The sequence below is a fragment of the Equus caballus genome, chromosome 1 (genome assembly GCF_041296265.1).
Source record: "Equus caballus isolate H_3958 breed thoroughbred chromosome 1, TB-T2T, whole genome shotgun sequence".
Classification (NCBI taxonomy): Eukaryota; Metazoa; Chordata; class Mammalia; order Perissodactyla; family Equidae; genus Equus; species Equus caballus.
In genome coordinates, this window is record NC_091684.1 from 92764757 (window position 1) to 92792417 (window position 27661).

The 27661-nt window shown below is 57.4% G+C and overlaps 1 protein-coding gene across 6 annotated transcripts; it reads left to right on the forward strand.

Moving 5' to 3' along the window:
- Nucleotides 1-218: 218 nt before the first annotated feature.
- OGDHL (oxoglutarate dehydrogenase L) lies at nucleotides 219-26732 on the forward strand. 6 transcript variants are annotated; one of them, XM_070264729.1, is made up of 24 exons: nucleotides 402-489; nucleotides 2829-2917; nucleotides 4518-4722; nucleotides 6783-6953; nucleotides 10769-10871; nucleotides 11297-11412; nucleotides 11560-11714; nucleotides 12513-12659; nucleotides 14434-14524; nucleotides 14706-14885; nucleotides 15008-15136; nucleotides 16037-16216; nucleotides 16494-16646; nucleotides 17199-17301; nucleotides 17918-18046; nucleotides 19105-19255; nucleotides 20402-20529; nucleotides 21490-21668; nucleotides 23180-23251; nucleotides 23363-23488; nucleotides 23594-23666; nucleotides 25060-25223; nucleotides 25403-25557; nucleotides 25979-26732. In XM_070264729.1, coding segments are annotated over exons 2-24 (3036 nt in total). In that variant the 5' UTR covers nucleotides 402-489; nucleotides 2829-2915; the 3' UTR covers nucleotides 26103-26732. The 6 variants fall into 6 exon arrangements, with proteins under 6 accessions (XP_014589446.1, XP_070120830.1, XP_070120840.1 ...); XM_070264739.1 differs by having other exon boundaries at nucleotides 434-489; nucleotides 2843-2917; XM_023648053.2 differs by having other exon boundaries at nucleotides 442-579; nucleotides 2843-2917.
- The last annotated feature ends 929 nt before the right edge of the window (nucleotides 26733-27661 follow it).

Sequence of the window (27661 nt, forward strand, 5' to 3'; positions counted from 1 at the left end):
GGGAATGTGTAGGAAGATGCTCATTGCAGCATTCTTTGTGGCAACAAGGAAGTGAAGGCAGCCCAAGTCTCCATAACTGGGATGATAGATGCGTAAAATGTGTATCAGCCTCTGAGATAAGCTTTATATGCCTTATCTTTATATGCATCATCTCGTATTTTCTTCAAAACAGCCCTAAGAAAGTAGGACTTTTAATAGCATCCTTTTTTACAGACGATGAAATGGAAACTATCCTCTCATATACACAAACTACTGCTTATTTTCTGGTACACTCTCCTCAGTATTCACAAGAGGACACTGGGGTTCAGGGGCTCAGCAGTGTGCCAGGTCCCTGCGGGGTGCGGGGTCTTCACTCTTCCGGGCCAGGCGGCCTCAGGCCGGGCCGTCAGCACTGCGGACAGCGCCGCCAGGGGCGGGGCGGGGCGGGGCGTCCGCGGAGACGTCACGACGCGCGGAATCTCCGGGGCGCCGCCGCGTCACGTGACCCAGGTAATTGGCAGGCTCGCCGCGCACCGCCTGCGCTCAGCCCCCTGCGCTGCAGCCCCCGGACCGCGCCGCGGCGCAGACCCCCGGCGGCCGGTGAGCGCGGCGGCCCCTACCCTCCGGCTCCCTGCGCCCCCTCTTCTCCGCCGTCTCGGGGGCGGCCTCTCTGACCCCCGCTCCCGGCTTCAGGGACGCCGCTGCCCGCAGTTTTGAGCCGGGCCCCCCGGGAAAGGCGGGAGGGGGAGTGAGCGTGACCTTAGCTCCGCCCTTGGCTGGCCGCGACCTCCCCAAGGACCTCCCCCTCCCCCCCCAGCCCTTCAAGCACGTCTGATCCTGGGAGTGCAGTGTTTTGCGTACAGGAGCGACTCGCTAACGGTGGGGTTCCAGGCGGAAGACTGCAGACTGTCCACGCTGCCTTCCGTGGCCTGGGGAGGGGCCTGCTGGTCGTAGCCCTCTTAAGGGGCCGGGGCTGCGGAGAGCCGCTTGGGGTGGGGAGGGTCCAGTGTTATGTGCCTGGCGGGACACGCAGGCAGCTTCGAAGTCTCGGGACTTCGTGGGGGCAGGGCCCTTCTAGGCAGTTTTAAACACCGTCTCTGCTCACAGACGGGGAAACTGAGGCCATGAGAAAGGCAAGACTGGCCTGAGGTCGCAGCCTGCCTGGAAGTGCGCGTCCCACGCCCCAGGGAGATGTGTGTGTTTGGTAGGGGGAGTGTATCCCTGAGGTCCCAGGAGGGTGCTATGGGCATTAAGTGGACCCCAGCGCCTCACTCTGACACCTGTCCACCAGGGGCCCACGCCCACTCTTGCAGCCCCTCCCTGCACATCCCGTAGTCTTGGAACAGGCCCCATCTACCTTTGTACTTTTCCCGTCTCGTGGCTTTAGTTCAGACCCTTCATCTCTGCAAAGGAAATCAGCACACCTCCCTACCCTACTTCCTACCTCAGAGTCTGCCTCCGGCCTTCTCTTGGGTTCAGCAAACTAAAGTTGGGGTATATTCCTGAGAAAAGCCCACTTAATTCTCAGCATGTGGCGCCAGGCTAAGCCTGCAGCAGCGTGAGTCCAGGTTCCTCTGCTGCCCAGCTTCAAGGTCTTGGGTAGGACCCTTCCCCTGGGGATCTCTGTTAACTGATGTCTACAGTGGGCAGCCCAGCCAGAGCCTCGTGTGTGGGAGTGGCCAGGATATCTGCAGTTGTTACAGTTCTGGGGGTAGGGATGGTACTGAGCGGGTCCCTAGAGAGGAGACCCCTAAGAGCTGCCTAGAGCAACCTGTCTCTTGGTCCCTGGAGGCTGAGCTGGGCTGGAGGTGCTCACGGGGCCCAACTCTGGTTCTTTGTCGCTGCTTTCGCCCGTGTGGGAGGGACCTGGCAGGGCTGGCTGGGGCTCTTGCTCCAGATACTGCAGTTGGCACTGGTCCCAGCCCTCCAGGGTTCCTAGGTCCTCAAGCCCTGCTGGAGTGGGGGCTGGGGTATCTGGCTGGCTGTCCTCCTGCCAGGCCAGGTGAAGGTCACAGTACTCCAGCGATTGCCCCAGACCATTCAGTGTTTATAAAACACAGTGTTCCAGCACTGGGAAGGGCTGGACACAGCCAAGCTTTGTCTCTGCTCCCCTGAGCCGTCCTATTCCCCTGTGGGAGTGGCTGTGGGGGTGGGTGTCAGCAGAGGGAGCAGTGCTGGCTGCAGCTGTTGGAAGGTGCATTGTTGTTCAGAGAAATCTGGGTTTACGTCTTGACCCCGCAGTCAGGAGGGCACAGGCTCTGGAAGCACCTAGAGCCCCATCACTCATCAGCTGAGCCTCTCTGTGCCTCAGTTTCCCTGTTTATAAAGTGGGGTTAATCCAGGTGCCCACCTCCTGAGGCTGTTGAGGGTTGAATGAGCACAGTGCCCGTCCCAGCATCAGTGCTCACCGACTGCCTTCTCATGTTTGTTCCCACGGTGGACGGTCTTGGCGTCTGCTTGCCTTTGCCTTAGAGTGGGGCTGATGGAGCTTCTGTTATTTAGATTCTCCTGATGTCTCCAGGCCAGTAGCTCCTAGGCCCAGTGGCCATCTGGGCTGGCCAGCCCTATATTTGCTGAGGCCTTGGGGACAGTCAGAGGTGGAGCAGGAGCTGGGACCCTGGCCCTCTGCCCCTGAGCTCATGCCTCGAGCCCCCACCCAGCACCTGGAGAGGTGCTACGCCAGGGGGAGCAGCCTCAGCCACCTTCGCTGTAGGGCTGGCGGCACTGGGCTTCAGTCCAAAGCTTCAGGGGCTGAGCAGGTGGGGAGGAAGCTTGGGGCCCTTGGGGCTCAATTCCAGCTGCACCCGCCTCCTTCTGCCCTGCATTGCAATCTATTTTTGCTTTTAAAGTTTCCTCTGTTTAGACTTGCTCCTGGTTGCCCTGAGAAGCCCACTTTCCTTCTCTTGAAGAGACCACCCCTGCCTTCCCTTTGCGTCATGTGAGTTTGGAGGGAGAGAGAGGGAAAGAGGGAGGAGGCAGGCTGGGAGGGCCGGGCCCTGCCTTGGGGCCTCACCCCTTGTGGAAGGTCCAGCCAGATGGTGCTGGTTCTGGTGACTTGGTTGAGCTGATTGAGGTGGGGGTGGAGGGGCCTGTTGGCTGAGCTCAGAGCCAGGCCTGGGCAGGACCTAGAAGCCAGTTATGCCCCAGAAGGCACATTTTCTAGGAGGAAGGCTGAGGGGGAGCATGTGCGATGCAGAGCAGGCCTCTCCTGCCTGCATGGCCCCTGGTGGGGTGCTCTGGCGCTGCGCCCCACTCACAGGCTGGGATTCTCTGGGCAGAAGGGCATTAGTGAGGATTCAAGGGGAACTGTTCTATGTCCAGGCAGTGCTGGGCTGGGGCAGAGGGGGGGTTCTGCTCCCAGTTGTAGGGGTGGGAGAATAGAGGTCCTACCGTACACATCCTGTGTAGGATGAAGTGGCGATGGTGTTGGGGCAGCAAGGGCCTCAGTGGGCCTGTCAGCCCCCAGCCTGCCTGGATGGGGAGCCCTGGAGGCTATCCAGCACTGGAGGAGGCTCTTAGAGCTTCTGTTCTCTGGGGTGTGGAGGAAGCTCCCTCCCACCACGCGCATGCACACACGCACGCACGCACACACACACACCATTGAAAACCTGTTGTTCAGGAATTTCCCCTGGGAAAAGGCAGGTGACATAATGGAGGTGAGATGAGCTGCAGGTTCTCATCCTTCCCCATCCTGGGTGGCTTCCAGCCTGTGTGTCCCCCCGTGCTGTTAGCTGTCCAGAGTGATATGGTCCTGAGTGTACGCCCTGGGCAGGGTACAGGAGCCCAAGAGGGCAGCTCCAGCCCTGGGCTGGGCTGGGCGTGGGGCTTGCCTTCTGCTTTGCCCTCTGCTGCTCTCTGGGGCCCTTCCCTTCTCTGCACCTCAGTCCTCCCTGCTGTGAAGTGGGGCCATTGAGGCCTGTGTCATCAGCCTCTAGTCAGAGGAAGTCACTGGTCCCTTTGGGTCACAGTGACTGAGATCCAGCAGTGCCATGGGCCTCCTGGGATGGTGCATCTCCATCACCCAGCATCCCCCACACCTTTGCTCAGCCAGACTCCTTTCTTCTGGCTTTTCCCTGACCATGCATGGCACACCTGACCCCTGTAGGACTCCCCTGCCTGAGTTCCAAGATTTCCAGCTGCATGGCCCACTTCAGGGTACCAGCTGCATGTGCCCTGTGACCCTCTGAGGGGGCTCCAGGACCTGGGCTGGGTGCTCCCCGAGGCAGGTACTTGCCTTTGCATCAGGCTTTGGGGGGTGGCGGGGAGGGAGCCCAGGCTGGGCTGGATGGAGCACAGCAGGACTGGACCTCAGGGATACTCAGTAGCTGTCGATGGAGTTTATTGAGCTGGGATCTCCCAGTAGGCAGTGAACCCAGGATGGCTGGCAGTGTCCCATTCACTTCTGCCTCGTCACTGCCTAGCCCAGGGCCACCTGCCAAGTAGGACCAGGAGATGCTGGGTGAGTGAGCAGTGGCTGCCAGAGCTGCCTTCTGACCTGGTCCTGTGGTTTATGCTTCTCTCTCACTACCTGTGTCTAGGATGAGTCAGCTGAGGCTGCTGCCATCCCGCCTTGGGGCACAGGCCCTGAGGCTCCTGGCTCCACGTGACGTCCAGGTGTTCAACTGGTGCAGCAGGTCAACTGGGCCACCGGCCACCTTCCCAAGCAGCAAACATGGCGGTGGCTCTAGTTACATGGAGGAGATGTACTTCGCCTGGCTGGAAAACCCCCAGAGTGTCCACAAGGTTGGCACCCCCACTCCGCCCGCCGTGTAGACTGGAAGCTCCTGGGGCCAGGATGCGGAGGGGGTAGCGCGGAGAAGCAGCTTAGCTGCTGTGTGATCTCGGGCAGGTTTCTTTGCCCCTCAGGTCCTCCGTCAACCCTGTTTGTGAAAGAGCCTTGTCCTGATGTTGGGTGAGGAGAGACCATTGCTTTTCTGTTGCTGAACCAGTCAGTGGGTGGTGGTCTGGCTTGAGAAGCCCTGATAATGCTCTGCTCAGCCTGGCCTGAGACCTGCTTCTGCCCTCTTTGCCATGCTGTGCTGTCCCCGGGTGGCCCCTCATCCTGTAGTCAGGGGCATAGGTGTTTACGTATGTACTGAGCTGATAAATACCTGCTAATGGTAAAAACAAACAAACAAACAAACAAAAAAATCTGAAAACAAAATCAGATGACAGTGAAAAGCGAAAAATGAGGCTGCTCTCCCTCCTCCTCACTCCCACTCCTCGGAGCAAAGTAAAACGTTCACAGGATCCAGAACCAAAAAGGATGAGGTTGTATAGGAAGAAGGCTCCCCACAATGCATCCCCTATCTGCTCAGCTCCCACCTGTCTGTGCCCCAGTTTGCTCTTAGTTTTTTCTGTATCCTTTCAAAGAGCTTCTGTAGGTTACTTATTGTAAATAGAACTCTGGATTCCCCCCTTGACACAAAAGTAACATGTAACATACACTGATTTGCTCCAGGCTTTTTTCACTTAGCATCCATCTCCCAGATCTTTCCTTGGGAGTCCATCAAGAGCCTCATCGTTCTTTTTTCCAGCTGCGTAGTATTCCACAGTATGGATGTGCCACCCTGTTCCCGGTGACAGACATCTACCTCATTTCCAGTCTCTGGCTGTCATGACCAGTGCTGCAGGGCGTGGTCTTGTACATTAGTCATCTTGCATGTGTGTAGTTATCTGTAGGATAAATTCCCCAGAGTGAAATTGTTGGGTTACAGACTATCTGTATATATAATTTTTTTTCTTTTGAGGAAGATTAGCACTGAGCTAACATCTGCCACCAATCCTCCTCTTTTTTGCTGAGGAAGACTGGCCCTGAGCTAACATCCATGCCCATCTTCCTCTACTTTATATGTGGGACGCCTGCCACAGCATGGCTTGACAAGCGGTGCGTAGGTCCACACCCGGGATCCGAACCGGCGAACCCTGGGCTGCCGGAATGGGATGTGTGAACTTAATCACTGTGCCACCAGGTCGGCCTCTGTATATATAATTTTGATGGCTGTTGCCAAAATGCTTTCCACAGGTCTTGTCCCACTATATTCTCCTACCAGCACTGTACGATAGTGTGCAGAGGAAAGCACTTCTGTGTGTGTTCTGCTAGAACATGGAGGTGCTTGTCCATACACACGTCTGCTTTTTGCTTCTACACAAATAGCAAACCATACGTCCTCTTCTGCTTTGTTCACTTTACAACGTATCTGGCGATACTCCACATCCACAGTAATAAATGCACCTCTGTTTTTTGAGGACTGCATCATCTTCCAGAATCTAGGCCTACCATCCTTTATTTAACCAGTTTCCCATTGATAACCACTTAGATTGTTTTTATGTTGTCATTTTTATAAACAGTCCTGTAGGGAACATCCTTGTGGGTACTTCTGGGTACACCTGTACAAGCACATCTGTAGGATAAATTACTAGCAGTGGGATTGCTGGTTCAGAAGATATGTGCGTTGAAAATGTTGAGGGCCTTTCTGCCAAATTGCCCTCCACGAAGACCTCCTCCAACCTTTGGTGTGTCGGGGCGCGTTTCCCCAGTCCTGGAAGCCCCTTTCATGCATGAAGCCCTGGGTCACAACTTACAGCTCCCCCCGCGCCCCTTCCAAGCTGGGTCCTGCAGAGATCTGGACTCTGGGTGAGGGCCCGGGCCTGTTGAGAGGGTCTCCTTGGCAGGGTCCTGGGAGGGCCCTGAGAGCTGTGGTGGTGAGGAACATCCGATACCCCTGGGTCCCCAGCCTGGGCCACCCCCGACTCCTCGCAGGCCCTGACCTGGCTGTTTTCTTGCTTCTGTCCCTGTCCAGTCCTGGGACAGCTTTTTCCGGAAAGCCAGCGAGGAAGCCTCGTGTGGCTTGGCTCAGCCACGGACCCCCTCTGTCATCCCTGAGAGCAGGCCGGCAGTCTCGAGCCGGACCAAGACCAGCAAGCTAGTGGAGGACCACCTGGCTGTGCAGTCTCTGATCCGGGCCTACCAGGTGAGCGGTGGGGAGGGGGCAGGCTGCGAGGCCGGACTGGCTCCTGGGTGTGGCCAGGAGCTGATGGTGAGGGGACTTGCTCAGCCCCAGTGTCATCTCTTTTGAGAGCCCTTCTCTGAGTCGTCTATTGGGGGCTCTTGCTTTTCCTGCGACTCTGTCACATTACCCTTCATGTCACTTACCCCCCTGGTGTTTTTATGTGTCCTGATTTGTTTGTGTGCCGTCTTTCTCATGGAATGTTGTTTATATCACACACCACTTTGCCCCAAGTACCTGGAGGCGTGCTGAGAAATCAGTTTCAGTAAATGTTGAATGAAAGCTCAGTAGATGGAGCCTTGTTGATGTCTGTTTTCTCCGCTTGACTGAGCATTCCAAGAGGACATTCCAAGGCAGTGATATACAGCAGGTGTTTAAGTAGTGCTTATGGAATGAATGAATGGTTCAGTAAACAGCTCTTCCACTACCAGCTGCTCTGTTCTGGAGAGTTAGGCCCCCCCCCCCACTGGATCCCCAGGCTGGGCCCCTGCTCCATCAAGGAGCCCTGATGACCTTCCATAATCTTAGTCTTGACCAAACAGGATTAGTTGGAGAGCTGCCCTGGGTGTTCACTCCGTAACAAGTGTAACTGTTTGCGATCTCTCTTGGCGTCAGTGGCACAAGGTGTTTCTTAAGAGAAACTTGTCTTGCAAACCTGCGGAAGGAAGGACAAGGTCATCCTGACGCCCTTGGCAGAGATCTCCTGCCAGGGAACAACGAGTCGCTGCAGGAGCTGGGGGAGCGGGCAGCCTTAGCTAATGGAAATGGTGCCTTGCCTCCGAGGGAGGCTCTCTGTGTGGGATGGCACCTGCACTCCCTGGGCATCGGCTGTGCTGGGATGGAAGAGGGAAGAGAGCAAGACTGGACCCCTTGCTGGTGTCAGGACCCATGGACTGTGGGCGACCTGCAAGCGAACAGCGTTAGTGGTGATTATGGTTTCCTTGGCTGGCTGAAAGAAGCTGAAAGTGATTTAACCATTGACTTCAAAAATGAAGAATAAGGAATATAAAGCTCTATATTTAATATAACATTCAGAGGGCTGCCTGAGGGCCTCGTCTTCTAAGCACAGTTCCCAGCTCTTCAGCTGCTCTTTGTTCTTTAACCAGCCAAGACCAGGCATGAGCGAGTCCTTTGGGCAGGATAGTCTCTGGCTTCAGGCCTGTTACTGCATATCTGCATGGTAAAAATCTGCCAGAGGTTGTGCCTGTTGTGGACGAGCACCTGCCAGGGGGCCACAGCCCCTCACAGGCCAGTAGGAGGCAGAGCTCTGGTTTGACTCATTTGCACACAGTGCCGAAAAAACCCCATACTTATTATTATGAACATTTTCAAACTTATAAAAGGCAGAAGAATTGTGTAGTGCCCCCCACACCCATCAATACAGGGCCCATCTTGATTCATCTATTACTCACCTCTGGCCCCACCCACTGGCTGCTGATTATTCTGAAGCAAATCCCGGGCATCTGATCATTTCATTCATTGAACATTTCAGCATGTCTTTCTAGAGATAAAGGCTGTTTAAAAAATAGACCACGATAGCATTGTCACTCCTAAAAATAATGACAATAATCCTTAATGTCATCCAGTATCCCCTTGGTCTTCACGTCTGCCTGTGTTTGTCTTATGATTTCTTTTTACTGCTTGTTTGAATCAGGATCCAAATAAAGCCACAGGTCGTGACGAGTCGATGTGGCTCCCACATCTCATGGACTCTGCAGGTTCCCCTCTAATGGTTTTTGTGTTTCTTGCCATTTTTTAAAATTGTTTTTTGTGGAAGAAACCAGGTTGTTTGTCCTGGGGAGTTTTCCTGAGTCTGATTTTGCTGATTGCATCCCCATGGTGTCACTTCATCTGTCCCTTTGTCTCATGTAATTTCTGTAAATTGGTAGTTAGATTGAGAAGCTTGATCCAATGTAGGTCTGACTTTCTTTGTTTCAAAATCAGCTTCCTGGTGGCTATGGGCACTTCATCATAGCAGCCGTGGCTGATTATTTCCTGGACACATTAATTGATTAGGGCTGGTAAAAATGGTGATATTCTAATTCCGTCTTTCTTTATTCCCTAAAGTACTTCTATCAGGAGAAACTGCCCTTTGTCAGCTCTGTTTATCCTGAGGGACAAGTTGTATAGGAGAGACGGGGTCAATGCTTTCTTTTTCCTGTTATTAACTGATTTTCAGAATTACGAGGTGGTTCTCTAAAGATGGCCAGTGAAAGTTTTTCTTCTTTTGTTTAGGAATTGAAACATATTTGATGAGTTTCAGTCTGTTGCCGATCTTATCCTTATTGTGGCTCAAAATGTGTTGCTGCTTCCGGCCCGGGCAGTGTTTGAGCAGCCCCTTGCTGTCTGGTGTGACAAGATGCTCCGAGCTCATCTTGTGTGTTTCTGCCCAGCCCTGGGAGCAGCCAGTTCTCCGGGGAGTCGGGACTGTCCACTGCTGTTGCTTTGGTCCCGACTGCTGGGATCTTCCCGTTGGTAGAACCAGGAAATTTGTGGGTTTTTGTAAAGTTAACATACATTGTGGGTTTATAGTGATGCATCTGCATGCTTCAAATGCAAGACTCAGTGTGTGTCCTTGACCCCATCAATCTTATGTCACCATCTCCTTTTAAAGATACCAACGATAGAGGCTCTCAAAGTCACCAATACAGTGGCATTTGATTCTCCCACAACCCACACACAACAGTCTTAGAGTACAATTCTAACACTACCGCTCCTGATCAGTAATAAAAATGCATTTGTGATTTTCCTGCAGCTGTGTCTGTCTTTAGGGAACATTCTGTTCGTCAATTGGGATAATTCCTCTCTGTGTGGTTATGCCACCAGATGGATGCATTAATTCATTTGTTTTGCTTTACTTTCTTTCTTTCTTTTTTGTTGAGGAAGATTCACCCTGAGCTAACATCTGTGCCAATCTTCCTCTATTTTGTATGTGGGTCACTGCCACAGCATGACTGTCAATGAGTGGTGGAGGTCCGTGCCTGGGAAACGAACCAGGGCTGCTAAAGGGGAGCATGCTGAACTTACCCACAAGGCCACAGGGCTGGCGCTGTTTTGTCTTACTTTCAGTTTTAAAACCTAATTTTGTTTTATAGTGATAGAAAATATTTACAAGACTCCAAAGTCAAATCTTCAAAGCTAGATATATTCTTAAAGTCTACCTTCTAGCCCTACCACTCCACTCTATCTTGTCCTTGCCCCATAAATAATTTTTCTTATTTTAAGGTTTTCTTATTTTATGATTTATTCTTATAATGCATATATTATATATACAGATATACACAAAAGCATGTATTTCCTTCTATCTCATCTTTCTTAGATAATGGGTAGTTTACCACGTACATGTTTTTATAATTTGCGTTTTTGCTTAACAATATTTTGTGGAGACTCTCTCACAGTAGCAGATAGGAATTTTCCTCATTCCTTTTTAACAGCTCTGTAGTACTCTGCTGCGTGGATTTCCCATATCCATATTCCAGTTTCCTGTTGATGGATGTTTGGGAAGTTTCTAGAAATTTGTGATTCCTAATAGTACTGTACTAACCACTTGTGTGTCTGCATCCTTTCCTATTTTTTGAAAGCTGCATGTTGCACTTTTAAACAGAGTCCACTCCATGGTGGGGCCTCCAAGGCAGCTGTGCTGTGGCTGGGTGCTGGAGACATGGGGAAACTTGAAATTCTGAAGCAGGAAGTGAGGGGCCAGGGCCCGGACCTTACCCTTGACGCAGGTCTGTCCAGCTGGGTCCCAGCCCAGCCCTGACCTTTTCCTCTTCTCCCAGATCCGGGGCCACCATGTCGCCCAGCTGGACCCCTTGGGCATTCTGGATGCAGACCTGGACTCCTTTGTGCCTTCGGACCTAATCACAACCATCGATAAATTGGGTGAGAGTGGGTACCGTTTCCTGATGCCCTGGCAATGACAGAGTCCCCTGGGTCCTGGGGCCCAGTGAGGGGCTCTGAGCCCTCAGTGCCTCTGGGTCCTGGGGCCCAGCCAGCGCCCAGGAGGCTTTCTTCTGTCCCTTGCCCATCTACTGCATGGTGTTCCTGGGAGAGATGTCCCCCCATCCTCCCTGGCTGGTGCACCATGCTCAGCAAGCTTGAGAGACCCATCCAGGCCCACCCTCGTGGGGGCAGGTGGGGCTCTGGCTCTTACCTCCGTTCGCTGCAGACAGAGGGTCCGTGACCTTTAGGCCGGACCTGGGGGGAGGATGCTGGGGGAACTATTGTGAGGTCTGGGCCCCACCTGGGCCTGAGTTCCATCTTCCCTCCTGTCGGCGGTCTGGGCTCTGCCACGTGTGCCTCGCCAGCCTTCTATGACCTGCGGGAGGCTGACCTGGATAAGGAGTTCCAGCTGCCCACGACCACCTTTATTGGGGGCTCTGAGCACACCCTTTCACTGCGGGAGATCATCCGGCGCCTGGAGGTGAGCACAGGCAGCTGTGTCAGGCATGCCTGATGGAGCTCTCTGGAGCGTGCTAGAGGGAGGGAGGGTGCTGCCTTTTCTGTTGCAGATGCCGGGGCAGCCATCCCTCTTCCTGGTTCCTTGTGGAGTCCCCACCTTTCCCCCCAGAGCACATACTGCCAGCACATCGGTCTGGAGTTCATGTTCATCAACGACGTGGAGCAGTGCCAGTGGATCCGGCAGAAGTTCGAGACCCCTGGCGTGATGCAGTTCTCCAGCGAGGAGAAGCGGACTCTGCTGGCGCGGCTGGTGCGCTCCATGAGGTCAGGCCCGCAGCACCGCCCCGGACGGCCCGAGTGGCCGAGGGGGTCTGCTCCAGGGCTGAACGAGACATCCAGGCCCTGGCTAAGAAACTAGGAGGGTGCCTGGCAAGGGAAGGCAGGACTGGATGGGCCTCACCGCTGGCTTGGGGGAGGCCCTTAGGAGCACTGGGGCCAGATGCTCAGGCAAAGCTGGGCAGATGGGTAGGGATGGGGCGCCAGGAGAACCTGGCAGCAGGGGACACACCAAGCAAAGGTGGAAGTGGCCAAAAGTGGTTGTGGGGATGTTTGGGCAGAAAGATGTCTCTACGTGGAGTGCGTGTCATGGCGCCTCCCTGCAGATGGCTCTGCCCACGGGACTCTCTGAACTTGGGGCTGCTGGGGGCTGCGGGGGCCTGGAGGAGCACTGGTCCAGCCACGGGGGACAGGGTGGATCCTTGAGCAGTGAGGTGTGGGCTGGAATTTGAGTTGAGCCGTGAGGGGGTCTTTGGGGCCTGGTGGGAGAGCCCTGGGCGGTGCATGTGGTGCAGGAGGACAGTGGCCCGGAGCAGGTAGAGATGGCTTGTTGGAACAGTCTGGAAGTGGGAGAGGGTGGTAGCTGGGAATGGGTGCAGGCAGAGGTCTTTGGTTAAGCTGGGGGCATGCCCGGCCTCCCCCTCACCCGTGCTTCTTTCTTGTGGGGGCATCGTGGTGTCCGTGGCAGGTTCTGGACTGTGTAGAGGGAGCGTCTGCTCCAAGTCCTCCTGAGCAGCCCCCGTGTAGCCCCAGCCTCTCCATCTTTTCCCATCTCTCCCCAAGCAGGTTTGAAGACTTCCTGGCCCGGAAGTGGTCCTCGGAGAAGCGGTTTGGCCTGGAGGGCTGTGAGGTCATGATTCCGGCCCTCAAGACCATCATTGACAAATCCAGTGAGATGGGGATCGAGAATGTCATTCTGGGGATGCCCCACAGGTGGGCCCCTCACCCCGCTCCCCTCCCCTCCATAGCCTCGTGCATTCTCCTCCAGTCCCAGCAGACTGAGGTGGAAGGGAGGGGACGAAAATCAGAGCAGGGGTGTTGCAGGGACCTGGGGCTGGAGGCAGAGTAGCCTAGAAAGTTCTCTGAGTACCTAAGCCCTGGCCTACTCATCACATGGCGCCAGGGACTAACCAGGTTCTCTCAGACTCAGTTTCTCTCTCATCATGTTGCTGCTGTCCCTAGCGGGGTGTAGATTTCAAAAAAAAAAGGGGTGTATCTTGCTTCTTGAGGTTCCTGTGGACAAGGAGATGTGGAAAGGCATGTCCCAGGGAGGTGAGGGCAGGACCTGGGCAGGTGGCCCCAGGTTGGCACTCCCTGGAAGGAGGTCTCTAGAGGTGAGCCAAGGGTCTGTGTCCCCGGCTGCCAGCTGACTGCACGCTTCCCTGTGACCTTGATAAAGACTTTGAAGGCTGGCTGGCAACTGGGCAGTTACCTCTGAGCTGGAGCCTGTGGGCTAGTGAGGAATACAGCCTGGGGACAATCTGGCCAGGGGCCCTGCTGTGTGGGGGGGCGCAAGGACATGCTGAGTGGGCTGGGGGGCAAAGCCCTGGTGTTTCCTGTGACTGTTGCCAGCTGCTCACAGTTGGGCCAGGCTGGATCTCATCAGCACGAGGGGGTCCAGAAGCGGTGTAAGGAGGGTCTGCCTCCTGTGGGCTGGCCTGCCAGGAGCTGAGGGTTTGCCTGTCACAGGCTCCGTGCTCTGAGGGGCCTGGAAATGCCCAGTGTCCAGTCAGAGGGTCAGGCAGAGCTGGCCCAGTGGTCTGAGGTGGCATGGTCCCACCTGGCTTCAGCAGAACCGCGGGAGAGAATGGTGCTGGAGGGTCGCTGGTGGCTCTGGGACCATATGGTGGCACTGGGCAGGCTTTTGGCTGAGGAAGGCACTGGGAGCTGAGGGGCTGCACTATGTTCGGCCTCCATAGTCGGGGAGGGGCCTCTGAGGCTGCAGGACTTTGCCCAAAGGGGCTGAGAGATGTTCATACGGCTTCTGTGGCCCCACAGCCCTGCCCCCACAGAACAGGAGAGAGGCCCACCTGGAAGAGGGCTGCCCTTCCCTCGCCGGGCCATGCAGGGCTGGGGGTCAGGCCAGGGTGTGTGCCGGCCTGGGGCTGGGTTATGGGGGAAGAGGTCATCCCCTGGGCTCTTATCAGGCTGGGCATACCCCTAAATAAACCGCTCCCTGAGGGGGAAGTTCAGGCCGGACTGGAGAAGCCCTGGTCCCTGGCTGCTTTCCCATGCCCCACCCCTTAGACCTCAGCTCCCCTGGACAGGTCCTCTGGTAACTTCTGATCTTAGGGTCAGTCCAGTCCCCTCTCCCCTATCCCATTCCAGGATGCTGCTGGGCTGGGGTGGGGGCACATGTGTGAGCAGCTGTGAGGCATTGGCAGTTTGGGATCAAGATGCTGGGTTGGGCTCAGCTGTTTGGTGGGGCTGAGGCCTCCTGCCATGAGGCCTCCTGAGTCTGAGATGTGCAGGAGGGTCTCCTGCCCGGGGGAGCTAGCTGGCCAGGACCCCTGACGTGCCTTGTAGATTGAGATAGAATGAGAGGGCTTGGCCTCACTTGGGCTCCACTTGGGGGTTGGGGGGAGTCTTCCCCAACCCCCATGCTGATTCTGATAGGTCCCAGGTAGGCAGGGGGAATCGCGGTGCTGGAGCCTGTGAGGGGAGGCAGCCTCTGTGCCGGGTGAGAACCCAGCCCCTCTGGCTCCAGGGGCAGGCTGAATGTGCTGGCCAACGTCATCCGCAAGGACCTGGAGCAGATCTTCTGCCAGTTTGACCCCAAGCTGGAGGCGGCAGACGAGGTGGGTACCAAGCCCAGGTCCCAGAGCTCCTGGAGAGTCAGGTATTTGGGCCAGCACAGCCTTCCCAGGGAGCAGAGTCCATGGAACATCCCAGCCCCACTGGGGGCTTGTGTATCTGCCCATCTGTCCGCCTGTCTGGGATGGGAGGGGCGGGTTCATCACAGCTCACCTCAACCTTCAGGGCTCTGGAGACGTCAAATATCACCTCGGCATGTACCACGAGAGGATCAACCGAGTCACGAATAGGAACATCACTCTGTCGCTTGTGGCCAACCCCTCCCACCTGGAAGCCGTGGACCCCGTGGTGCAGGGGAAGACAAAGGCAGAGCAGTTCTACCGTGGGGATGCCCAGGGCAGGAAGGTGGGCTCACCTGGGCCCTGAGGTGGCTCTGAGAGGCTGGACCCTGGGTCTCTGCAGTACAGGGGGCAGGGCTGGGACGTACACGCTAGGGCATGGGGCTCCTCCTGGCTCACATCCTGCAGGTCATGTCCATCCTGGTCCATGGAGACGCTGCCTTTGCTGGCCAGGGCGTGGTCTATGAGACCTTCCACCTGAGCGACCTGCCCTCTTACACCACCAACGGGACCGTGCATGTCGTTGTCAACAACCAGGTGAGGGCCTCAGCTGAATGCCAGGCCTCATCAGCGTCACTCATCCCTGAAACCCAGGCACTTTCAGGGGAAGGATGAGGCAGTCCTGGTGCTACTCCTGCTGCCCTGCCCCTTACCAGCATGTGACTTCAGGCAAGATGCCTGCCCTCCCCAGCCTCGGGCCCCAGTCTGTGGAAATGGGAGATATAGACCCACATGTATACATATAGATAGATGGATGTAGATAGAGATGCACACACACGCACGTGCCTTGAGAGAATATACATCCACATAGAGATCTTGGAGAAAGTTGTAAGGACAAAGGAATAAAGGTGTAACCAGCACCGAGCACAGAGGCTGGATATGTAGCTGGATGCCCCCTTTAGCTCATAGGAACCAGTCCGTCTTGGAACCCGACTGTCGCAGGCCTTGCTTGTATGGCAGCTGTGGTTCGTAACAGCTCTTCTGAACCTGTAAAGCCCGGGTTAACTGCCTTAATTGCAGTTAAGTCATCTAAGGGGCTGCGTCCGAGGACCTGGGCTCAGCGTAACCCTGTGAGGTAGGAATCGAATGAGCCCTTTTTACAGAGGAGGAAACTGAGGCTTTGGGATTTAAGTGCTTTGCCCCAGGTTGTGCGGTTAGTAACTGGTGGGACTAGGATTTCCCCCGGCCGGTGCTCCTCGTTACCGCCACATATAAAAAGGATTGCAGAAAAAAGAGCAGATGCAACTCCCCTGGTGGGGGCCTCATCCCCATGGGACCTGCTGCTGTGTCTGATTTCGGACCGTTTGCCTGTTACCCCTTTGTGTCCCACGTGCCTCCTGGGCACACCTGATGGACCTTGAGGCACGGGCCCGCTCCTCAAGCCACTCCTTTAGCTCTAGCAAACAGCGGTGCCGTCGCTGCCTCCCGCCTCTGCAGATTGGCTTCACCACGGACCCCCGAATGGCCCGCTCCTCACCGTACCCCACCGACGTGGCCCGCGTGGTCAACGCGCCCATCTTCCACGTGAACGCGGATGACCCAGAGGCTGTGATGTACGTGTGCAGTGTGGCGGCCGAGTGGAGGAACACCTTCAATAAAGACGTCGTGGTGGACCTGGTGGGTCTGGGGGCCGAGGCCAAGGTGGGGGGTGCGCAGCCTGTCCCTGTCCTGCCGAGTGGGCCGGGTCTGCAGCATCTTCGGCATTCAGGTCTGGGGGTGCTTCTTGGATGGAAGTATCAAAGGCCTGGGGGTGGGGCCTTCAGTGATGGGGGGGTGGCTTTCAGGGGCCTCGAAGGATGTGGCCGGCCAGATGTGCCCCAGCTGTGTAGTGACTAGGCCACCCACACTGCCTGGGTGCAGGGTCTGAGCCGCCTGTCCCCCACTATCCCTGCAGGTCTGTTACCGCCGGCGCGGCCACAATGAGATGGACGAGCCCATGTTCACGCAGCCGCTCATGTACAAGCAGATCCATAGACAGGTGCCTGTGCTGAAGAAGTACGCAGACAAGCTCATCGCCGAGGGCACGGTCACCCTGCAGGAGTTTGAGGTGGGTGGACGGCTTCATGGGCACCTGGGACAAGCCTCAGTGGAGCCAGGACCCTGGGGTGGTTGCTGATGTCACCAGTGCGGTGCTGGGCACTGGTGAGTTAAGAAAGTAGCCAATATGTTCCTTGTCCTCAACAGCCCCCAGTTATCAAGGGGGACTGAGGACCAAAGACATTTACAGCCTGGCGGGATGCAGCGAATGCTGCCATACGGGCAAGTCCAGCCTCAGGCAGGAATCTAGGAAGGCATCCTGGAGGAGGTGGCTCCGAGCTGGGTTTGTCCCACAGCTATCTATGGATGCGTTGGTCCTGTTGCTGTCAAGAGAGCGAGGACTGTGAGACTTTCCCAGGTCTCCTCCAAGTCCCTTGCTGAGCGGGAGGGATCCCCTGAACTCTGAGACTTTAGCCTGTGGCCACGAGGTCCCTGCAGGTTGGCGGACAGAGAGTTCTAGACCTTGTGAGGGGGACCAGGGCTTATGAGTCTGGGTTTACTCCCCAGCCTCTGGCTGCCCAGGGCATCACTGACTCAGTCCGTGCCTTCATTCCGATTTCAGGAAGAAATCGCCAAATATGACCGGATCTGCGAGGAGGCGTACGGCAGGTCCAAGGACAAAAAGATCCTGCACATAAAGCACTGGCTGGACTCCCCCTGGCCTGGTGAGCGAGTGCTGAGTTGCTGGGAGTGACAGGCTGCGGGCTCTGTCCCTGAGACCCCCGAGGCTTTGTGGGGCCCATTCCTGAGGCCAGGGTCAGCCGGAGTAGAGGGGAGATGGCATCGCCCTCAGAGCACGTGTGACCGGCTGCTCCTGGAAAGGGAGGGCTGGGCCAGGGAGGGTGGACAATGAGTGTAGAGAGTCTTGGGGAGGGGTGCTCAGAGGGTGTTCCCCAATCCCAGACCTGCCATTGTGGCCGTAAGAGATGGCATCAGGTCGGGGAGGCCTGGCCTGTGTCCCCACTTGGTCGTTGGTGGTCAGCCTAGCTCTTGGCGTCCTGGGGATAGTGCTCAGGGAGACTCCCTGGGGTGAAGCTGGATGGCTCTGACCCTGGGCCCTGGGAGTGGCCTGCACAGGAGCCCAGGGGAGGATGTGGGTAGGTGTAGGAGCAGGAGCTGGGGCTGTCAGCTGTCACGGGTCCTGAGGATGGGCTCAGGGTGGAGTCTGAGTGCCTGGTGGGCATACATAAGGGTGGGCCCCTGAGTCCTGGGGAGGCAGGCTGCCTGGGGGCCCTGAGGCACCACCACCCCCGAAAAGTTCATGGAGACTTGCCATCTCAGGCTTCTTCAATGTGGACGGGGAGCCCAAGAGCATGACGTGCCCAGCCACGGGCATTCCTGAGGACGTGCTGACCCACATTGGTGACGTGGCCAGCTCCGTGCCCCTGGAGGACTTTAAGATCCACACAGGTGAGGTTACTGTGCAGGCTCCAGCATGGGCCACTATCCCAGACCCAACCTTGTGCCCCATGGGAGATGGCATCAGGGGTCAGGGAGGCCTGGTCTGGGTCCCCACTTGGTTGGCTGGTCAGCTGAACTCCCAGAGCCTCGTTTGCGGCCCCGAGAGGTGCCTGTGATGACAGCTCCTCCCAGGGCGGGCAGATGTGGAGTCATGCTCCCAGCTGGGAGCCGGTGACCAAGCACTGTGGGTTTCCCCAGTGCCTTTGCCAGGGCGTCCCTGGCTCAGGCAGGAGAACAGAGAAGGAGGGCGTCCCATGGAGGGGGCGGTTGGGTCTGAAATGTGGGGGATGGATGTAAATGCTGGGCTTGCAGGGGGCCTGGATGGATGACAAGGTGACCCTGTGGCTCCCAGGTGAGCTGCGCTAGTGGGCGGTCACTAGCTGCACTGACTGGCACCTTGTAGCCATTGTAGCTTCTGCTTGGGCAGCCTGGAGGGCCCCTGGCAGTAGTGGGCACCTGCACACTCTCTGATCAGCCTGTAGGAGTTCCAGGGGATTTCTCCATTCTGTGCTCACAGGCCCAGGTGTCCTGGGCGCCCACTCTGTGTGCATGTCACAGGGGGTCTGTGCGGGCATAGGGCTGACTGGACCCCAGCGTGGGCTGGGTGCCTGGCTTAAATCCAAGCACCTTTCTAGCTCTGTGATCGTGAGCAAATTACTTTCCTCTTCTGAGCCTCAGTCTCCTCATCTGGAGAGTGGGGACAGCTGGTACCACCCTTATGGGGTTGTGAGGAAGGTACCCAACTCAGGTGCCTACGACAGTGGCTGGCATATGGCAGATGCTCGCCCAGTGGTACCTCCTTCTTCCTGCAGGGAGAGAGGCTGGTGGGGATGGTGGGCTCGGTCCTGCCCGTCATCTTGGTTGGAGTGGGGTTCCTGGAGGAGGCGTGCCTGCCCCTGGCCCTCCTGTGGGAGGTGTGTACACTGAGTACGTACACACCTGGGTCAGGGCCCTGGTGCCGTGGCTGTCCGAGGTGGGGTCCTCAGGCTGGTCCTTCTCTCTCACAGGCCTCTCTCGCATCCTGCGGGGCCGTGCGGACATGATCAAGAAGCGGACGGTGGACTGGGCGCTGGCAGAGTACATGGCCTTCGGCTCCCTGCTCAAGGAGGGCATCCATGTGCGGCTCAGCGGGCAGGACGTGGAGAGGGGCACGTTCAGGTGAGGGCAGGGGGTCTGGATGCAGGCCCTGTGGGCGTTAGCCTTGTTTGCATCGAGCCCCTGGGGCGCTGGGAGCCCAGCTGTGCTTGGAGTCTCCAGAGTCGGCCTGGGACCCTGGATGGAGCTGGGGCCTCCCCCTCTTCCTGCACCTTGTCTGCGGTGTCCAGGGAGGGCCCTTGTTTGGCTGAGGTCTTCACAGGTTGCCCTGTCAGCATCCCCAGCCCCTGCCCTTGGGCCAAGCTGTCAGAGGGCCACTGGGCCTCCTCTCCACCCCCCATGGGGCAAGCATGCTGAACTGACCACTTGGCCCAAGTTGTTGGTGGATATCAAGCCTTGAGGCCATCTGTGGTCCTCAAGATCCTTTATTTTTTCTTTCGTGAACTGCTGTTAAACCAGCCCCCCCAATCCTGCTTGTTTGCAGTTGAGTTTCGGGTCCAGATGAAGGACCTTACCCTTGTCAGTGTCCCCATCCCATTTCCTCTGTTTGGGGCCCCAGATGTTACGCATCCCGACTCCATCACTGCCATGTTAGCGAGTCATGGTACTATGGCTTCCAGGATTCGACAAGCTGTCTTTCTCTTGTCCCAGTCACTCATCACTGCTGGCCCCACTCCAGCCAGGGCCACAGTGGGCCACTCCATTGCAGTGGAGCTGTGTGTCAGTCCTCACCAGGCTTGGGGGTCAGCCAGGTGGCCCCACTTACGCACAGTGCTTCCTGCTTCCCATGACCCTGGGCAGAACAAGCGAGGGGATAAAGGGGCTGGCAGGGTGAGCAGGGGGACAGTACCCCAGAAGTATGGCCTCCTAGGGTCTCAGGCTCCGCCCAGCGCCTGGGAGGTGGGGAAGGCAGGTCTTATTGGCCCCTTCTTTGGTGAGAAGAGGGGACTCTTAAGTCTGTGCTCCAAGACCCCCAGGGCACTGTGTGGGGACACCACCCGCACAGAGGGCTGGGGAGGCTGCCTACAGGAGGGACCAGGTCACTCTGGCTTTCCAGGGCCCTGTCCGTGCCGCCGTCCTGTGGCACTGTCAGGTTTCCTGGCACAGTGACGAAGGCTGGCCTGCCTCCTGCTGCCCGACCCCCCTGCGCTGGGTGAACAGGTGCCAGTCCACCTGCCGTCCAGCCCTTCCTGGTCTGTCTCTCTCCAGTCACCGGCACCACGTTCTCCACGATCAGGAAGTTGACCGGAGGACGTGCGTCCCCATGAACCACCTTTGGCCTGACCAGGCTCCCTACACTGTGTGCAACAGCTCCCTCTCGGAGTATGGAGTCCTGGGTACGTGGGAACTCTGCCTGCGGGTCAGGTGGGCCTGGAGACGCCTGGGGACCACGGAGGGCCTTGCAGCTCAGGATGTTCTGTCTTTGTTGTTGTGACCCTGGACTGGGCCTGGGGCTGTGGGAGGAGCCAGGATCAGGACCTGGGAGGAGCTCAGAGGCCCCCGGGTGGCCCTGGGTCCTGGAACAGCCCTGAGGGACAGTGGTTGGGCTGTGCCCACCTGAGGCCACATGGGAGATGAGGTCCTGTCCCATCTGGCCCCTCAGGGAGCCCAGCTGGGGGCCCCTGCTTGCCTGAGTGGGGGTCTGTGGATACCAGAGCCCGTCTGTGGGCACCAGCAGGGAGACAGAAAACCCCATAGACTCCGCTCATGGATGCAGTCACTGACTGGCCCTGATCCTGGCCTGGCCCCTCCCCCCCAAAGTTCCTGACCCCAGTCTTGTCTCTTGTGCACTATACACTGCAGCCCTGTCTTGAGGTCCCCTCCCTAGGCTCTGGGCTTCCCAGGCTGTGTCCCCTGTCCTCTCTCTCCTTTGGCTGACCTTTAGCTGGCTCGATTCCTCCCTCACTGCCACCTCCCAGAAGCAGGAATGCCCTGAGAGTCGCCTCCGGGGCTGTGCCTGGCCCTTCCTGTCAGCAGCACTGCACAGATGGAGGGGCTTCTCTTGGCAGATGGTCCCTGCTGCCTCCCCAGGGTTTCTTTGGCCGTGGCTCCTGGTCTAAATAAGGCTGAAGCTGGCTATACATGAGGTCAGGGCTGAGGGTGGCATCTCTGGGCATGTTGTCGGCTCCCAGTAGATCCTGGCCTTTGGGCCCCAGGAAGTCCTTGGGCTCATCCTGGCCAGCTGGGAAGGCTGGGTGGGGGCAGGGAGGGCGTATGAGGAAGGGCGGGCTTTGACTGGAGCCACTGCCCTGTGGTGACAGTGTGTGGCAGGCCCTGTCTTGGTGTCTTCTGTGTAGGCTTTGAGCTGGGCTATGCCATGGCCAGCCCCAACGCTCTGGTCCTCTGGGAGGCTCAGTTTGGTGACTTCCACAACACGGCCCAGTGCATCATCGACCAGTTCATCAGCACAGGCCAGGCCAAGTGGGTGCGGCACAACGGCATCGTGCTGCTGCTGCCCCACGGCATGGAGGGCATGGTGAGGGTGCCATGGGGCCGGGAGCTGGGGGGAGACCCTTGGCCACTTGCAGAGATGGGGGCATGCACCTTCCAGCCTCCTGGAACACCTGGTCTACTCGGGGGAGGCCTGTGTCGGGGTGTGTGGCTGCTGCCGAAGACGACAATGGGACTGCTATTACCGGCAACAGAAGCAGCTGACACGTCTGAGAGCTTGCTGTGTGCCGGGCTCTGGTTGAAACCCTCTCTGTGTATTAACTCCTCCAGTCCTTACAACAACTTAATGATGTAGGTCCTGCTCCCACTTTCCAGTTGAGGAAACTGAGGCCTGGAGAGATTGAGTAGCTTGCCCAAGGTCACACAGCTAGTAGCTGGCATTTGAACTTATGCTGTGCAGTACCGCCTGTCCTCTGGGGTTCTCCTGGGTGACCAGCCTGTGTAGTCACACATGGGGGAGAGAGAGGCTGTGCAGGCCAGCGGGGGAGGAAAGGGGAGGAACAGAGCATTATGAGATGCCACCCCGGTGGGCGTGCAACCTGACCAGGTGAGGGGGGGGGCCCGTACTGGCTGTAGGAGCAGAGGGGGCTCAGCCACTGCCTGACTGTGTGACCTAGGGCAAGACCTTCCTGCCCTGGACCGTTGGGCTGCAGTGGCTGTCCCTGAGGGCCCATTCAACCTGGGCTGGCCATCGGTCAGGGACTGAGCACTGCTGTCATGGCCGAAGGGCTGTTCAGAGGCTGGACTCTGTGCCGAGCACCTTGCACGCACTGTGTAATCTGTGGCATCCTCCCAGCTGGCCTGGGCGGTCAGGCCTGTTCCCATTTCACACAAGAGGAGAGAAGTGGCGTGACCTGCCCAGGGTCACCCAGCGGTAACGGTGGTGGCTGCTCACGGGGTGGAGCTTGAGACTGGGCGGGGAGGGTTGGGCTGGCCTGGCTGGTGCCTGTGGTGCTGGGTCCTTGGGGCGTTCCCACTAAGGGAGGGGCGGGTGGTGGCCGAGGAGCAGGTCAGCCCTGCCCCACGGGGAGCCAGCTTGGAGATCAGTGTGGGGTTTTCTTGCTCTCATGGAGCAGAGACAGACCTGGATTTGAATCTGCCCCTTCTGCCTGAATGACCTTGGGGTTGTTATTTCACCTCCTTGCCCCTCTCCTCCTTCATCTGTAAAGTGAGTCATCTGTGTGGGTCCCTAGAACTGTGCCTGGCACCCAGCAGGCGCTCAGTAAACGGCCGCTGCTGTAGGTCAGAATGTTCTAGAGAACGAGCATCTCAGCTTGGCCTGTTTGCCTTTTCCTCCTGCCCCGCGTGTTCACATGAGCTGGCTCTGGCCAGACTCTCCTCTGAGGATGCTCCCCTCCTCTTGTCCCACATTCCTGCTTCCTTCCTGTGGTTCGGGCTCCAGAGTGAGGGCACCTCCTCTGAGAATCCGCCCAGGCTCTCTCCTGAGCCCCGGATCCCTGCAAGGCCAGGTGTCTGTCCCATGTCAGACCCTCCGCCCCACTCAGGCCCGCTGGGCCGTGTGGCATTTGCTTCCAGGGCCCGGAGCACTCCTCAGCGAGGCCCGAGAGGTTCCTGCAGATGAGCAATGATGACTCGGATGCCTACCCCGTGAGTGCCACCCGCCCTCCCCCAGGACAGGGGCGTGCCCTGCCGTGCCCGTGAGGCCAGCGCCGGGGGGCCACAGTGGGCCACCTCCCAGCCACACCCTGTCCCCCCCAGGCGTTCACTGAGGACTTCGAGGTGTGCCAGCTCTATGACTGCAACTGGATCGTGGTCAACTGCTCCACGCCGGCCAGCTACTTCCACGTGCTGCGCCGGCAGATCCTGCTGCCCTTCCGCAAGCCAGTGAGCCACCCGCCCCGGCCATCACCATAGCAGTGCAGGGGCCAAGTGTGGGGAGCCCTGGCCAGGCAGAGGCAGCTGGCAGCTGGACACATGTTTCCCTTCCAGCTGATCATCTTCACACCCAAATCTCTGCTGAGGCACCCAGAGGCCAAGTCGAGCTTTGACCAAATGGTGTCTGGTACGTGTCTGGGCGTGTTGGGGAGGTGGCTGGTGTGGGGCCTGGTGGCCCATGGCGTGGCCTCTGCTCCTGGCCTCTTCTGTCCTCACCTCTGTCTTTGGCTCTGTCGGCCGTGCAGCAGCTCCCAGCTCGGTCTCCACCTGTGGCTGGGTTGGGAGGTTGGTGCTGTGACCACCCAACCTGTTCCAGCTGGGGTCAGTTGGGCTGAGCACCAGGGATGGAGGAGTGCATTGGGGCCCCCAGCCACCCAGTAGGGCCGGCCTGGCTGTGCCAGAGAAGCTTAGAGGCAGGAGGCCTGCTGGAGGTCTGCCTAGTTAGTGGGGCATTAAGTATCATTCATTCATTCGTTCATTCAGTCATTCCTCAGTTTTTTCACTCGTGAGCCATCAGACATTACTGGCCCTGGGGACCCGGTGCCCCCTCCAGGAGCTCTCAGCCTCATTGACCTTGGAGTTGGAGGTCAGATAAAGCACCTGAAGGACCAGGTGTTGGAACTGAGATGTGACCCAGTAGAGATCGGGGAGGGACAGGTGTGGGGCCCTGAGGCTCGACAGAGTAGAGCTGTCTCAGAAAACGGTCCTGGGTAGTCGGGCGGGGCAGGGCCTGGCCAGGAAGGGCCTCAACGGAGGGCACAAGTGCGTGTGTTTCACCTGCGTGTGTTTGGGCATCCCCTCTCGTGTGGGCAGGTGGCCGAGCTGGCAGTTCAGAGCTCTCGTGTGGGAGCTGGACCGCTTAGGCTGAACTCCTGGTGCTGGATTTTCTGTGGTGGGGCCTGGCAGCTAGTAACCCTTTGTGCCTCAGTGTCCTCACCTGGGACGTGGGGACACTAGCTTCCTCAGAGGTTTTTGCAGTGTGCTTGGTCTGGCACCTGGCATGTGGCATGAGCTCAGGGAGGAAGAATGGACAGGACTCGGAGCTGGGGGCTCGGCTGTGGGGCTGAGGGAGGGAGGAATGTGCATGGAGACAACGGCTCACCTCCCAGCTTGGTGACTGGGTAGCTGGAGTACGCACAGGAGGTGGGCACAACTTGACAGGAGCAGATAGGGGACAGTAATGCCATCAGATGGGGTGTGACATCACCTTCTCCATCACCTCCAGGGGCTCTCCCCATCATACCCCACCTCCACCCGTCACCTTAGATGTCGATGCTCCCAGAGCTCTGCTTTTGGCTCCAGCTCCTATCTCCACCCCTCTCCCAGTGACATCTCAGGGTGTCTTCTGCCCCCTACTCCATTGTTTGGCTCAAGAGGTGCCCACTGCACCCAGATCTAAATCAGGGGTCATCTCAGTGGCCAGGGAGAGGCTGGGGGTGCCAGGGATGCAGGCCTGGTTCTCAAGCTGCCCTAACCACTCTGGGAACCCATGCCCCTGCCATGCCCTGTCGGTTCCCCAGGGACCAGCTTCCAGCGTGTGATTCCTGAGGATGGGGCTGCAGCGCGGGCTCCAGAGCAGGTGCAGCGGCTCATCTTCTGCACTGGAAAGGTGTACTACGACCTCGTGAAGGAGCGGAGCAGCCAGGGCCTAGAGGAGCAGGTGGCCATCACACGCCTGGAGCAGGTATGCCCGAGCCCTTGCTCGACCAGAGGGATGGACAAAGTCAAATCGCCAGCCCCCAGGCTCTGGCAGCGTGCCAGGCGGGGCCGGGACTGGGGCCCTGGAGGAGAGCTGTGGCTGCTCTCCTGGGGGCACGTCCCACCTCCCCTGGCTGTGCTCCCCTTTCTCCCTGCCTGCCCCAGATCTCTCCGTTCCCCTTCGACCTGATCAAGCAAGAAGCAGAGAAGTACCGAGGCGCAGAGCTGGTGTGGTGCCAGGAGGAACACAAGAACATGGGCTACTATGACTACATTAGCCCGCGCTTCATGACCATCCTGAGCCGGGCGCGGCCCATATGGTACAAGGCTGGGTGCCGGGGGTGCGCGCCACCTGCCCTCGCCTCTGCCGGGCCTGAGGCTCCATCCTGGCTCTGCCCACCCCATTTGCCGTGTTACCCACAACTGGCCACTGTCCTTGTCTGGACCGCTTTGGAAACTAAGGGGTTGGGCCCCAAAGTCCCCTCTGGCTCTGTGTCTGTCGGTGACAGGGTGACTTCCTCATCAGAGCCCCGTCAATACCACTTTTTAGAGAGTAAACCTTGATGGTGTTCTGCAGTTAGAGCTGACCTGGAGGCTCTCCTGCCTGTCCCAGGTCTCCTGCCTTTGATCTCAGGCTCTTCACCTCTACCGCAGGTGATGATAAGCATTAGACCCACGCAGACCCCGGGCAGGAGCTGGGCCAGGCCCACCCCTCCTCTTAGCTCGACTCTCCTCCCCCAGGTATGTTGGTCGGGACCCAGCGGCTGCACCGGCCACAGGGAACAGGAACACTCACCTGGTGTCTCTGAAGAAGTTTCTAGATACTGCCTTCAACCTCCAGGCCTTTGAGGGCAAGACCTTTTAGAGCTGGACATGGCCTGTTTGGTCTTTCGGGGGTTTGGCTGGGGACATAGCGGGGCCAGTGAGGGGGGAGGGGCAGTGCTCCTGCCTGGGAGAAAGGCTCTCGGGGTCCCAGGATAAAACATGCACAGTGATTGAGGCCAGAGCACAGACACCGCTGGCTTCGGTATAACGCCACCTTGGGCCTTTGTGTTTATTTCAGGATCTAGTAGGAGGGAGAAAGCCAGAGGGGTCTGATGGATGGGATGTGTTTCTGGAGCATTTCCCCAGCTGCCCTGGTCTTTCTGGAATTTTTGTGTGGCTTCTCCATCTGTGACGTTCGTGTCTCTGCAGACAGCCACCCGGGAGCCCGTGTCTTTAGTCTGTCTCCCCCATCCTGGCAGATCTGGCTGCCGCTTACCCTGTCCTTGTTCCTCTGTAGATTCAAGGGGTGTTCTCTTTTGTGCTCTTAGAAATAGAGATTTCAGCAATAACACCCAGGTGAAGCAGGACCCTGCCAGGCGATTTGTCTCTGCTCTGTTTTATGGGGCGTGTCCTAATGAGATATGTCAGCTTCTGTGTGAATTACAGCCACAACTCACGTGTACCAAAGCAGAAAACCAAATAACAGAGAAATAAATCAATGCTTAAGAAAGATCTGTTTTCGTTTCATGTTGTAAAATTGGGGGAAGAGACAGATGGTTTAGGGAGGGTAGGGGATGGGGAGAAAGAAAACACTCAACGTGTGGAGGATAGAGTATCTGCTTCCATTGCATGTGTTTTCCTGGAGCACCGGGCAGTGTTTGCAGATCTGTGGGCATCTCCACTCCTTAGCCTTGTGGAGTTGTAGCCCAGCAAAGATGCTGGGGAAGTTGTGGCACAGGAGGGATGTTTTGCTTTCTGCAGATCATTTATTCACTTATCTCCTGCTCAGAGCACTTCCTCTGTGCTGGTCCCTGGGGCCCGGGGTGAAAGAGGCGGGCGTCCGTGGGCTGGCTCTTCCAGTTCAGGAGTCCGGCTGCAGAGATGTGTAAACAGTTTGATTCGTTGAGTTACCAGTTATGTTGGAGTAAGTGCCAAGGGTTCTGGGAGTCAAGGAAGGCTCCCCGGAGGAGGTGGTGTTTGAAGTAAAATGAGTCTTACAAGAAACACGGGAGAGATGAGCATTCTGTGGAGCAGACCCAGAAATACTGACCATGGCATTGGGGCAGGGCAACCTAAAGAGAAAATCAACCTGAAGTTGGAGCACAGAGTGTCCAGTTGCATCAGCCTCAAATACAGCTTATTGGGGCACACTTCAAATTGCACTGCAGGAGCGTGCTAAGTGACATAAAGTGAAAATAATTACAGCTGCCTTTAAATTGTGTCTGTTGTGCCCTGGGCCTTTTGCTGGGTGTTTTGCATATATTACTAAAAACTATTTAACCTCCATCCTGGCTTTGCCTGCTGGGAATATACCCATTTTATGGAAGAGGAAATCGAGGTTCACGTGAAGTTGTTTGCCCAGGGTCACCCATCAAGTGGACTCGGCCTCTGTCCGTAGGAGCATACTGCTTCCCTTGGGGAATAAACTCTTCCCGTATC